The sequence below is a fragment of the Pithys albifrons genome, chromosome 7 (assembly GCF_047495875.1).
Source record: "Pithys albifrons albifrons isolate INPA30051 chromosome 7, PitAlb_v1, whole genome shotgun sequence".
Lineage (NCBI taxonomy): Eukaryota > Metazoa > Chordata > Aves > Passeriformes > Thamnophilidae > Pithys > Pithys albifrons.
In genome coordinates, this window is record NC_092464.1 from 46,678,220 (window position 1) to 46,691,082 (window position 12,863).

The following is a 12,863-nucleotide window of genomic DNA, read 5'->3' on the forward strand; positions in this document are numbered from 1 at the left end:
GTGCATGCCTGCATTATGGTATGGTAATTAATATTGTCTTGTCCTGGATATTTGAGATCTCAGAAAACTATATCGGGTAATTTCTTCGTCTGTTAACAGAATAATTAGTACTTAGACATATTTTTTCCCTCCTTGTTTTGTCTGCAAGTGTAAAGTAGAACTTGTATATATTCAGTTATCTAAAAATTTAATTGCTGTATGATTTAGTGACCTGCAATGCTCCCAAAGACTGCACCTCTCCTTTAGAAACTTAGGTCTATCACTGACATGATATTTATCTTGCACTATTATGTGTGAGAATTTTGTGCCAAGGACAAACTTTTTGAAGACTTGAACTTTTTAGAGTTTTTTATGAAACTGCTTTCAAAAAAAGTTGTTGACTTGGTACATGAGGTATTGTTTGGGAGCACTGGGATATTTGTTTTACATCTATAGCCTACGAAAAGCTGAGCATCTCCTTTGTTCATGGTTATAAAATGAACAAAGCATATTCTAAACTGAAAGATCCTTAAGGTGAAAGGCCGTGTAAGTTCTCTTGATGCAATTTATGCTTTTGAATTGTGGAGTAGAGTGTCAGTGGAAATACAGCACATAGTGAGAGACCACCTAGGAATTTATGAATGACTCGGTCTGGAACGTGGCCTTGGCCTTTGTTGTCTAAGTGGGTTCAGGCAGTTGTCATACAAGTGCAACTGTGTTTGCCAGTGTCTTCTGCAAAACTGAGATGATCTGAGCATCATCCATAATAGAATAGGTGGCTTGCCCTTAGTCCAGATTCCAGGAATGCTGGATTGTGCTATCCCATTCAGTAATGTGCTACAGGAAGCATACAAGTGAATGAGCACATGCATCAGCATGTTAAATTCATCTTCATTCATTGATCTTCCCAAAATTTTCAATTGTGTATTAGACAGGAAAAGTGATGAGATATTTGAAGGCCCCTGTTAGGCTGAGGAAGATTTTCCTGCTGCTGCCTGTCTGCTCAGAAAGGTGAAGCTGCACAGTTCCTGCAATTCCTGGTTCCAGGGGTGAGGTGCAGCTGATGTGGGATGCCACAGTGCTGTGCTTGTCACGTGGCTTTGTCACCCACAACTGCTGAAAAGTGACAGCAATGTGGAACTTCACCTTGTGTAGAGCACAAGGTGTGGAAAACATCAATGGTTTGGTCAGAGCAAACTGCCTGCCAACACAAATACAGCAGGTGATGTGGTGAAATCGTTACTCTTCTCTAACCAAAGTGTGTCACGTTGGTTTTCACTACTTGGGATTCATTTCTCAGCTCTTCTTCGCTTGGTTAGCTGGGCTTTTTTGTTTGTTTGTTTTGATACTTGGCTCTGATTTATGTATTGTTTGGACTCAGGAGTGTCCTGTGGGTTCTCCGTTTTATTTGGAAACATTACATTTTAAAATCTAAAACAAAAACTATCAACACATTTTGTTTGAAATGTTTCATATTTATGGTTCCCTAAAATTCTGTTTTCTTTATCTTCCCAGTCACATGGGAGTTTGGAGGGAACACACACACATCTCTAATGCCAGCGTTGCAGATTAAAAATATTTTTCCTCCACCAAATGCTAACAGCTGGTTGGCTTTCTTTCCCTGCTGAAGATGCATCATATAGTATTTTCATTTCCCCGCTGTTGCCGAATGCTAATGGCTCAGGCTCTGCAAGTTTTACTTGGTAAATTCTGTTGCAATACTAATTACACTTTAAACAGCCTTTCTGTGAGGCTTTTTAACACCGCAGTCAAGCACCCATTGTCCCATCCTGTAGATAAACAAACAGAAAGAGAAAGTGGTGGAAGGAGGTGCTTTGTGTTGATTTAAATGACAATCAGTGCTTCTGTAAACCAAGTATTACTGGGGCAACACGAAGATGTAGTGGCAGGCACAAGAACAGATCTCTGAAGTTGTGCTCCCCCAGGATAAACCCCTAACCTTTGTTCCTTCGCTTTACTTCAAGTAATTCAGTGCAAATACCATGGAAAATCTCGTCATATTGACATCAGAGCAATTGCCTGTTGAAATCACTGTCATCTTCACTTTTCACCAGTGATGGAAAATGTATAAATGTTGTATTTCAAGACAGAAGACATTTATAGCAGTATTTTTCAAAATAACTCTTTTTGTAATGCTGTTATTATACACAATGACAAGTTATTACTGAGCTGAGTAGAATATCTTTATAATAGCTCTTCTGCCTTTCCCCATCTTGAAGTACTCAGCAAAACTGTTTTACCATATTCCAAGTGAATCTGTTATTTGATTTTGAAAATTCTTTCACAGTGTCTGGCACTTAGAGTGGTATTGCCTTCATATACATGATCCATAATGTTTGCATTTTGGCATAAAAGCTGAAGCAACTCCAGGGCAAGACATGGAGAGACACAAGAGTTAATGAAATAACAGATGGCAGTTATGTTCCTGTGGAAATAATTATATAGTGCACTTTTAATTGCAATGTGTTGGTTTTCATTAATACAGTAGGGTTGCTGGTCATATGGAGTTTAGTGCCTTGTGTGGTGTAAACCTGAAAGTTTGTTGCCATGTATTATGTGATATGATGGGGATCAATTTTAGGAATGCCTTAAAAATATGGTCTAAACAAAATCCTTTCTACAATGATTGTAGTAGTTTAATCCTGTTGCCATATGGACTTGAAATTGCTTTGGGTATGCAAGAGAGAAATCTAGATAAGTGATAACTCATTTAATGCTCTATGGTTTGTGTTTATGGAAAACAGAATTCCTCAGGATCTTCTAAAGGAAAACAAGGGTGTGCCAAAGGTAATTTCAGTGTTGAGTGTTCACGGATGGTAAAATTATATTTAACAGATGTTTGTAATTTTTGCAGGTAATAGCTTTAGCAGATGCAGCAGAAGAAAATCAAGCCAACATGTTGCAGGCATTCACAAAGTTGAAAAGTGCCACCCATCTGGTGATTATGCTGATTAGTTTGTGGCAGAAGCTCAGCACTGATCAAGTTGCTATTCTGGAAGCTACGTTTTTGCCATTAGCAGAAGATACACAAGAGCTGGTAAGAATCTGTAAGAGCTACTTGAAAAACACTCATTCATAGAGCTTTAAGCCCTTAAATTTGCATATTTTCCCCTGCCCTTTACTGAAGACTGTCCTTTGAAGTAATTTAAGTGGCTTTATTAAGTTTAATGTTTGATGCAAACTACCTTAATTTCACAGGAAAGTGGAAAAGTAGGAGTAGATTTTAGAATGTTTCATTACCAGATAAATTGTGCTTAATGTTTCCATAACAAGTGAAGTAGGAGTCTCACACATATTCAGCTGATTTTACCTTCTGTCCAGTTGTTAGCACAAGCAGAATACCCTCACTTTTTAAAGACTGTAATCTAAATGCCATATAATGTGCATGCACTCATTTCAATAGAAATGTAAGATATAGACATGTACAGAGAGTAAAAATACAGTGTATTTCATCTATTGAGCATTTGCCATACTTTGCCCTCAGTGTTTTTACAGTAGTTTATATAATGGTTGAAAGTTGTCCAAAGAAAATACTGTGTGTAGATAAGGTCCTTGTATTCTCCAAACCATTGTCTACATAGTCCAGTATTGTGTAGATATCTTGCAAATTCTGCTCTGATTTAACAAGTGTGACCATGTGAGATTGTGTGCAAAATTTGGAGAATGGTCTGTGAAGAAAAATAATGCTGTATTCTGTCCATGCCTAAGGTCCCCAGTTAGACACTGCTTTAGCTGAATTAAGCAATGTGCTCAACTTAATTAAGAGTTGATCCCCAGTTAGTTTCAAGTTTAGTTTTCTTACTGGATTCCAGAATAAAGTGCTTAAAAATAGTTTGCCACAGTTAGAAGAGAAATAAACTCTGGCATTAATACATCTCAACACTTTATTTTAGGCTTCTGAACTTTGAAGTGCAGTGCATAACCTCTCACAAGTGACTTCTGGGGAATAAAAAATAAGAATTACCTTAAGTACATTTTGGTTTTAATTTTCATGCTCTCTACAATGAATCCAGATTTTGGTGCATACTCAGAATACTTAAGAGTGGTTTGTGGCCTTTTAGAAAGCTTGTATTGGGTTCCAACTGAATTTAGGATCATCTGCCATTTCCACCTGGGGGGCAAAAGGTGTTTTGGCATTTTACATGACATTGACTCATTGCAGGCAAACTCCCCCAGTTTTATTGAGATTTGTTTTCGATTTAGTTCTCATGTAAACTGGGAAAATCAAGCTTTGCAACTGAGGAGTATTCATTCCCATGAATGGATTGAAGGGAAGGTCCTATGAATCTCCTAAAAGCCCAAACAACAATTTTTTGCATGACTCCTTTATTTTGCTGTCAGGAATTGCGTCGCTTTGGCACGTGTTTTGATTCAATATGGTCAAATTTGTTGTGTGTCCTATAACACAGGATATCACTTCATGTATCTTGGTGTGGTTTTAATATAGTAGTCACCAATATTCCATGTTAAATCTGTGAGACTTCACATAAATATTTAAGGATGTGTATCCTGCAGAGCAGTCAGGATGAAAAATGTAAACCAACAATAACTGGAGGTGGAAATGGAAATGAAACCTTTACAAAATCCTGGATTACGTGCCATATTGAAGTTGTTATGCTATCACAGAAATCTGAATGTAATTTGAGGAGCTTGGACAGGGAATGGGGAAATCTGACATACCAGTGGTGTTTACAGACAGAAGCTCCTACCCTGTGTTCAGGTTTCCTTGCAAGCAGTCGGGTGGAACACTGGTGAAAGAAAGTGCTCTGAAGAATTTTTATTTACTCTTCAAACAATTCTGCACAATGGTTTGTTGTATTTCTGTTCTGAGGGAATGTGTTGGAAGACTGTTTGGATGCAGTCTACATCTCCAGAGCATTTTCTGCCCTGTGAGCATTAAACTATGGAAGTGTTTTTTTAATAAAAGGGAAATGTTTGGAATATACTGTTACCATAAAAAGAAATGCTTCTTTGACCATAACATCAACATTATTCTCATACATGCCATTTCATTTAGAACAGATTGTATCTTGTTTTCTAGACCTGGCAATCAATTCACTTAGATATTTAGGAAATATGAAAGTGGCATTTTGTGTTCCCATAGCTGCAAAATTTTTGTCTAAGAACATAAAAAATTTGGATTTTTCTTTTCTACAAAGATATAGTGGGAGTAATCTTGCAAACTTGCATATTTTTGGGGAGTAACAGATATTTGGCATCATATTTTATTTCTGGCAGTAAAGTTCTAACTAGCACCTAAATAGGATTGCTCTGAATAAACTGTCTGAAAGGGTTGATCTTGTTCAGTGTTAGAAATACAAGGACATTCTCCTTTTTCTGTGATGCTTTCATGACTTCTGCATAGTTGTGGAAGTGTAACACCAGCAATTGAATGAGATCTCTCAGGTCTTGGTGGGATAAATGAGCTAATTCTTCTGCTATTGATGAAATGAGAAAGTGGTGCCAAAGCAATACAAATTAATCATATTTGCATGAAAGTTAGCTGCAGTTTTGTTCAATTCAAAATATGGGACTGTAGATTGTCACTGTTCCAGAGCACAGTGTTACAGCTCCATGCTAACTGTACTTTCAGATGTATACTGGTTTCGAGTCTCATGTTTTTCTGTTGAAATATATGGTAGAAAAATATTTTAGGATGCTTTTGGAGACAAAAGAGTACGTGATCATCAAAATAATGTGAATAAAATACAATAGATTTCATTACGCAATTCACTTTTTTCAGGAAAGTCAGTCACTGTTCTGCAAGACTAACATATTTGTTATTAGCATATTTCAGGGGATGACAGCAATTTGAAGTATTATAAAGTCTGAAATAATGATAAAAAAATTCAAGGAAATGTTAGGGGGTGTTTTCCAGTGATTATACTTTCCCAAGCTGGGTTTTATGGATGGAAAAAGATGTTTGAAAAATGCTGCATTTGTGATGTTTGCAATAGGAAATCCGTTTGGGAAAGGAGGGAATTTGTCCAGGCTAATTTAGAGGGTTCAAAGGGTTCATGCTGCATGGGGTAGTTTTGATAAAATGGTTGCATGGTGTCTGCATGAACTGATGGCTCATGTGTCTGATCATTAGGCTATTAATGCTTTCTTTGTTTAGGATGTTACAAAGGGAAAAAGTGTCTGTCCACACTAACATTCTGACTTTAAAACTGATGGAGGACCCTTGGTGGTAGAGCCATCAACAGTAGCTGTACTGAAGAATAAATATTTTCATAGTTCTTGTGATGTTACCAAATAATGACATACAGGTGCTTCATTGGTCAGAATCATCCGTTTCCTGTCACAGTCACATTTGTGATGCTGTAGTCAATAGGAATACCTTTAAACTGGCATTGAGGAGGTACATTTCCATCTCTGTCTGTGATCCTACAAACCAAGTAAATGTCTGTATTAGGTCTTAATTTTTTATTGAAGTTGTAATTTGGAAGGAAAATATGCCTAAGGGTGAAATGCATATTTTATGTGACTCTATGATTTAGTGTAATTAACTTGTGTTAGAGACTATAAAGTTACCACTTCACAATGTTGATTAGATAAAGTTGAAAAATATACTCTAAGGCAACATTGAAAAGAAATGATGTCCGAAGAAAATCGTGAGGTGCCTGGTAAAAGTGGTAGGAGTTACTGTCAAAAGTGTCTGTGCTTTCTATAAGATGATGATCTCAATGTAAATCATGAGGAAAAGAAAAGATCATTTGGGAAAGCCTACATAGCCTGTTAGGTTCTGTGCATGATGGCAGGTGGGATTTACTGTAGAGTTCTTGAGAAAGGTAGAAAATACCCTTTTGTGGAAAGATCCTTTAGTGAGTTGAAGTTCTCAAAATCAAAGATAAGGTTATTTCTGTAATTCCAGCAGGCTTAATTCTGTCACAACTGACAATACCCAAAGTTTTCTTCGTTTTCCATTAATGTTTAGTGCTTTTGAAGCTTTGAGCTGGTAATTACATCTTTGGCAAGAGTAATTTTTATGAACCCCAATTCTTATAATTTATTGGAAATTGTCACTTTCACTAATTCTTGTAATTCAACATAGATCTTGATCACAGTAAAATATATCTGGAATTAGGTTTTTTGTGCCTCATATTTCCTATACTCCACTTGTCACTGTAACCAACTTCTCACTGTATCCACATTTAAAATGAAAGTTGTGACTGTCTAGCGGACTAAAATATATTAAAATAGGCTGAAATATTTCACATTTTCTTGTTTGCCATAGGCCAGTACAAATTATCTTTTGGTATTTTGTAAATACTTAAACATTTTCTTAAACAAAACAAAAAACCCAACCCCCAACTCAATTAACCAACAAAAGAAACTCCAAAATCAACACAAAGTGTAGTGAGCATTAGTGACTGGTAACTTGGAGCCAGTTCTCCATATAACTATGTTCTATATTTCTGCAAACAAGATCAAGTTTACAGCAGATACATTATATTTATTCCCCCTCTTCTTTCTGGAAACAAAGTGGATAATACATCTGAAAATAAGTAGTTTTAGAGGGACAAGCACATTAAATTTGTTGCCTTTTTTCCAGCAGGGAAAATTACTTTACATTGAATGACATTGAGTATCTTCTTTTAAAAGTCAAAACTAATTTATAAGTCATCCTCCTATTTGAATCAAGACCATACAACAGAACAATTCAGAAAAACTGTTCTTGTACAGTGAAGCATCTAAGTCTAAAAAAAGTGTGTGTGTGGGTAAAAAAGCTAGTGAGTTTTAACTCTTTAATCACACAAAGTAAAAGAAAGTAGCTTTAAGCTTTACCCATAAACCCCATGATTTGGAAGTAAAAAAGGTTGGTCAGCTTGAAGTTTAGTTTTGGTTCAGGGCAATGTAAGATTGTCAAGTGAGATGAGGAAGGTTTAAGGAATGAGATTCCCACTCCTCCCTGGACCGGCAAAGTCCAGTATGGGGGAGAAGGGTCAAAAGTGGAGTAGTGGTGCCTGGATCTCTTACTCAGGCATGTGTGTGTGACCCAGCTGGAGTATGAGAGATGTGACACCATGGTTCAAGTACCAGCCTTTTTTGATAGTGTGTTTTGATGTGGAAGTTATCAGTGCTCTGCTGCAGGCCTGCTTTGGAGAGGGCCAGACTACACCAGAGGTATCCAGAATCATAGAATCATTAAGGTTGGAAAAGACCTCCAAGATCAGTGTCCAATCTTTGACCAAACACCACCTTGTCAACTAGACATCCAGTGCCACATCCAGTCATTTCCTGAACACCTCCAGGGATGGTGACTCCATCACCTGCTGTGCCAGTGCCTGACCACCCCTTCAGTGAGGACATTCTTCCTCATGTCCAACCTGAACCTCCCCTGGTACAGCTTGAGGCTGTGACGTCTGGTCCTGTCACTTGTTGCCTGGGAGAAGAGAGTGACCCCCACCTCACTACAGTCTCCTTTCAGGTAGTTGTAGAGAGCAATAAGGTCTTTCCTGAGCCTTTTTTTCTCCAGCCTAAACAACCCCAGCTCCCTCAGTTGCTCCTCATATGAGCAGGTGGACAGAAGGATTAGTGATTGAGCCTCGGTATAAATCTTATGCTAATGGAGAGTCTGATGTATCTGTTGGTTAGCTATATTTTAATTAAGAAGTTTTGAGAATTAATTTTGTTTTTAACTTGAGCCAACTCCTTATTTTTTTTCTGCCAGTATTGGAGGTACTGAAGTTAATCTTCAGTGGGCTGTCTCTGTTGTGAGCAGAAGCCTACTCGGGGATCTCATTTCTTGGTGTAAATTAGTCAAGGCAGAACTGTGTTCTGCTGTGATTAATTTGCTTCCAGCATATATCACCTCCTTTTAAACTCATTTGGAGACCCTGCAAAGTACTGCAGTTGTCCCAAGAGACACATCTTTTGTTTGATAAATTAAATAAGCTTCTGTTATCAGATGTCTTTCTCTATGTGATATTATGGTGGGGACCTCTAAACTTTCTCTTTGTTAGGGTAATCTGTCTAGTTCAGGTACAAAGAGCTATTTTAGTGTAGTAGTAATTACTGAGTATGTGCTGCATACCAGGAGTTCAGATCAGTTGTCATCTAAACTGCTTAATGACAAGAGTGATGCATTACAGTGATTACAGCAGGGTTGTTCACCAAAGGGTCTTAACACTCAATATACATAATCAGCGGCTCTGTCTTTGGCTTTTTCTTTTAAAGAAGTTTATTGTCAGTGGAGAATTCCCTTGATATTGTGTCCTAATTGAAAGATCTGCAGATTCTTACTATGCAGCCTTCCAGTACCAAAAAGGGCTTACAAGAAGGATAGAGAGGGATTTTCAGGAGGGCACATAGTATTAGGTCAAGGGGAAAGGGCCTTAAGCTGAGGGGGTAAATTTAGGTTAGAAATTAGGAACAAATTCTTTACTGTAAGAAGGGTGACTGTCCAGAGAGGCTGTGGATTCCCCATCCCTGAAGTGTTCAGGACAAGGCTGGATGGGGCTTTGAGCAGTCTGGTCTGGTGAAAAGTATCTCTGCGTATGGTAAAGGTGTTGGAACTAGGTGATCTTTAAAATCCCTTCCCAAAACATTCTGTTATTCTATGAATCTATACATTGAGCAGTATTGTACCAGTGTTTTAGAAATTTAATGTGATTTATGATTGATTGTAAAATTCTGCTGAAATTATATAAATACTGAAACAAGGCGTATGTTTCAGCACCATTAGTCTATGACCTTTTTATTAATAATAGGGCAGAGTTTATAGAATTAAAAATTGCATATTTGCTGCTGGTTTTGTTATTTGATTGTCTCACATCATTTCAAAGCTGTGATATTTTTATCATACTCTAGGGCTAGGTTAGTAGCATTGTATCTAACCGTATATCATGGCATTTTCTGAGAAAATGAGTTACTCCCAGTAATTCTATTTATATTCCACATATGACAAGGATAGGCAGCTAAATTCATCATTTCCCTTAGATCTGACAATCAGAAATGTCTTTGGGAGGGTGTATCAAGATCTAATCACTAAACTAATCTTTGTTTTGAGGGAATGACAGAGGAGTGGAGAGAACCAGTTATGCTGTGACTGCTTTTGGCTCTGAAGGTGGTGGTGGTTGTTTATGGTTCTAAGTTGCAATTGTAATGTAGCATTTTTTGGTCATTATTAGATAACCCACAGCTATTGGTCACATGCTGTGCTGCTGTGTAATCTCCCTACTGGAATTTACTAAGATAACCTGTCATCAGGTAGGCACAGACAGATGCAGATATCACACAATGATGTCATCTGAAACTTTGATCTTGTTACAATATCCCAGAAAAAAACCCCAAACCCTCACTTGCTTTTTATACCTTGGTTTTTAGAATAGTCATTTTTTTTCAGATGGAAGGTTTTTTTTGTTAATGGCAAGATGACGAAAATACCTCAAAAATTCAGGATTCAGGAATAGCTTCTATAGAAGCCCATGAAGTGTTTGAACTTTCACTATTCCAGCCAGGATGCATTTCTAGTACAACAAATAAGCATTACTGGAGGAGTAACTCTGCAGTTACATAGGTAGAATTTATCTGTTGAAAAAATGTGCTCTTTTCTCTCCTTCTCACTTGCTCTTAAAAACCCTCTGTTGTCCAGAAAAAAACCCAAAACAAAAAAATGGTGTTAGGACACACTCTGTATTGCTCCAGTTTTTAGATATGAGGCAATTTGAAAGAAGAGCTGGGTGATACAAAGATCCATTCCTTGTCAAGAAGAGAACTGGTGATCTACTCTAATTCTAACCTAATTTGGAAAGTTTTTTGTGCAGATGAAGAGCATCCAATGCAAAATGATGCAGCCCACGTGGAAATTTGGCTACAGCAGACAGAGATGAAATTTTAATGGAATAGCTAATAAAACCATCATCTGTAGTCACACTGGTATATCATTTTTGATGAAGCAGCTAAACTCAGAAGCATGGAAGAGTTAAGCAGCTGTAGAAATAATATGACTGTGAGCCCCACCTGGAGTTTTGCTGCCTTACAGGTGAAACACTCTCTAATCACGTTACCAGTTGTTCCATTAATACACAAAACCCTACAAGTGCTGATAATCATAATTTGTTTCTGTGAGCAGGACTTTCTTCTGAGTTGGACTTGAAAAATATATTAAAATCTTGAATGATAGAGGACATCATCTTGATAGATGCAGCTTTCAGAACCTTTGTTTAGTAATGCTCAATTTGCTGGATTTCTGAAACACCCACTGCTTTAATACTGCTCTCATGCATTATGATTTTTCCATAAGATTCTTGCTAACATATTAATTTAGGAGCACCATTCCTAAAAGAATAATATTGCATTCTATAAGATATTTTTAAAAACACAATTTTGATTACTAGGCCATATGCATTTTTAGCTTTACTTCCATACCTGAAGACATTATAGGAGACTTTAGCAAATCTTGTTTTAAAGTTAAATGTCCATAAAATAAAATCCATAAGAAACTACACTTATATTTAATGCAGAATAATATTTAATTGGTGGTTTGGGAATTGAGCTTCAGAGGACAGAAATGCCAGAGCAACTCTTAAATGGCAAGTGTACTTTGCAGGAAAGAATCTGTCATAGATTTTTCTGAGGTGAAGTTGCCATAGGATGTTAACATATGTTTACCAATTAGGACTCAAAATGAGAAGTTCTTGCAGAGAGTTGTTTATGCTGCTGGGCTTTCTGTTAAATAAATTATCTCTTCAATGCAAAAATAAGTTGCTGTTTCTGTTGTGGCAGGCGATCACAGTATGGCTCTGCAGTGACAAGTGTGCCTGTGACAGACTTTTAAATAAACCCACCTTATTCACAAAGGCTTTTTTCTAAAGCTGATATCTGCAGTCTATTGGTCCCAAATTGTAAGAGATTAATATTTGAATTAGATGCTCTGAAGTAGCTTGAAGATTGGTGTGTGAACACTTACTGTGAAATCGCTCTGCACAGGTCTGTTGTGCTGTACTGGAACCAGTTCAATAAATACTCTAGAGATCTCATCCAGTTGCCTGTATAAGTCTTGATTCATTTCTGTACGCTTCTATTTTTTGTTGTTCAGAGACTCTTTAAACTTTCACACCTTAAATCTCTGTTGTGTCAGGATTTGTGCAGAGCTTGATTGCTCAGGATGTGCTCAGAGATTGCTCCAGAGATGACACACTGTGGTCAGAGTTATCAAGATGTTGCCTTGAACTTCTCTGGGTTTTGCATTATCTTTTATCCTTTGTTTGGCTTCTATGCTTTGTGTTTGAAGTATATTGTAATTTGTTTGAACTAGATAAGTTTGCTAAGTAAGATTTGAATGTCTATAGTGCCTATAATGTAGGTTGACTTCAGAGAACAGTCTCACAAGTGAAGATTGTTTTCTGCATCAAATTCTTTACTTGATTTAAAATGAAATTGATTCCCCTACTGCTTCAAACTATTCCTCTAGAACTATGTCTTAATTCATTTTTTTCATTTGGTTGTTCTGTCTCTCACCTTGTCTTTGATGTTCAACTATATCCTGACTTTGATACTGTTTTCGTCAGTCTGCAAATTCCTGCTAGAACTGAATTATTTTAAATGCCAATAGAAATAAAAATCTGATCAGTTAATATTATGAACATTAATTACTGTATTTGATTTAAAGAAAGATATAACTAGGGAGAGCAGGATTATTATTTGAATTTCAGTTAGTGCTTTTTTATTGTGTGCTCAATACAAATGTCCTTCTTAGGCACTTAATAGGCTTATAATGGATTTCAGATTGAGTAATTTGTCTGGATTTTCATCATACTTGAGTTTCACTAGTCTGTAGGACTTTGCTATGTCCTTGTTTTTGAGGTGTTCCAGTTACACTTTTGTTTTTCAAATATATGGAGGTTTTGAGTTTTGTT

At 36.9% G+C, this 12,863-nt stretch overlaps 1 protein-coding gene across 2 annotated transcripts in view; it reads left to right on the plus strand.

The window, feature by feature from the left end:
* BBS9 (Bardet-Biedl syndrome 9) overlaps window positions 1-12,863 on the plus strand; it is a 272,490-nt gene that overhangs the window by 119,342 nt on the left and 140,285 nt on the right. For both annotated transcript variants that reach the window (XM_071561393.1, XM_071561394.1), the window contains exon 20: window positions 2,855-3,037. In XM_071561393.1, coding sequence (XP_071417494.1) covers window positions 2,855-3,037 — 183 coding nt within the window. The remainder of the gene's footprint in view (window positions 1-2,854; window positions 3,038-12,863) is intronic.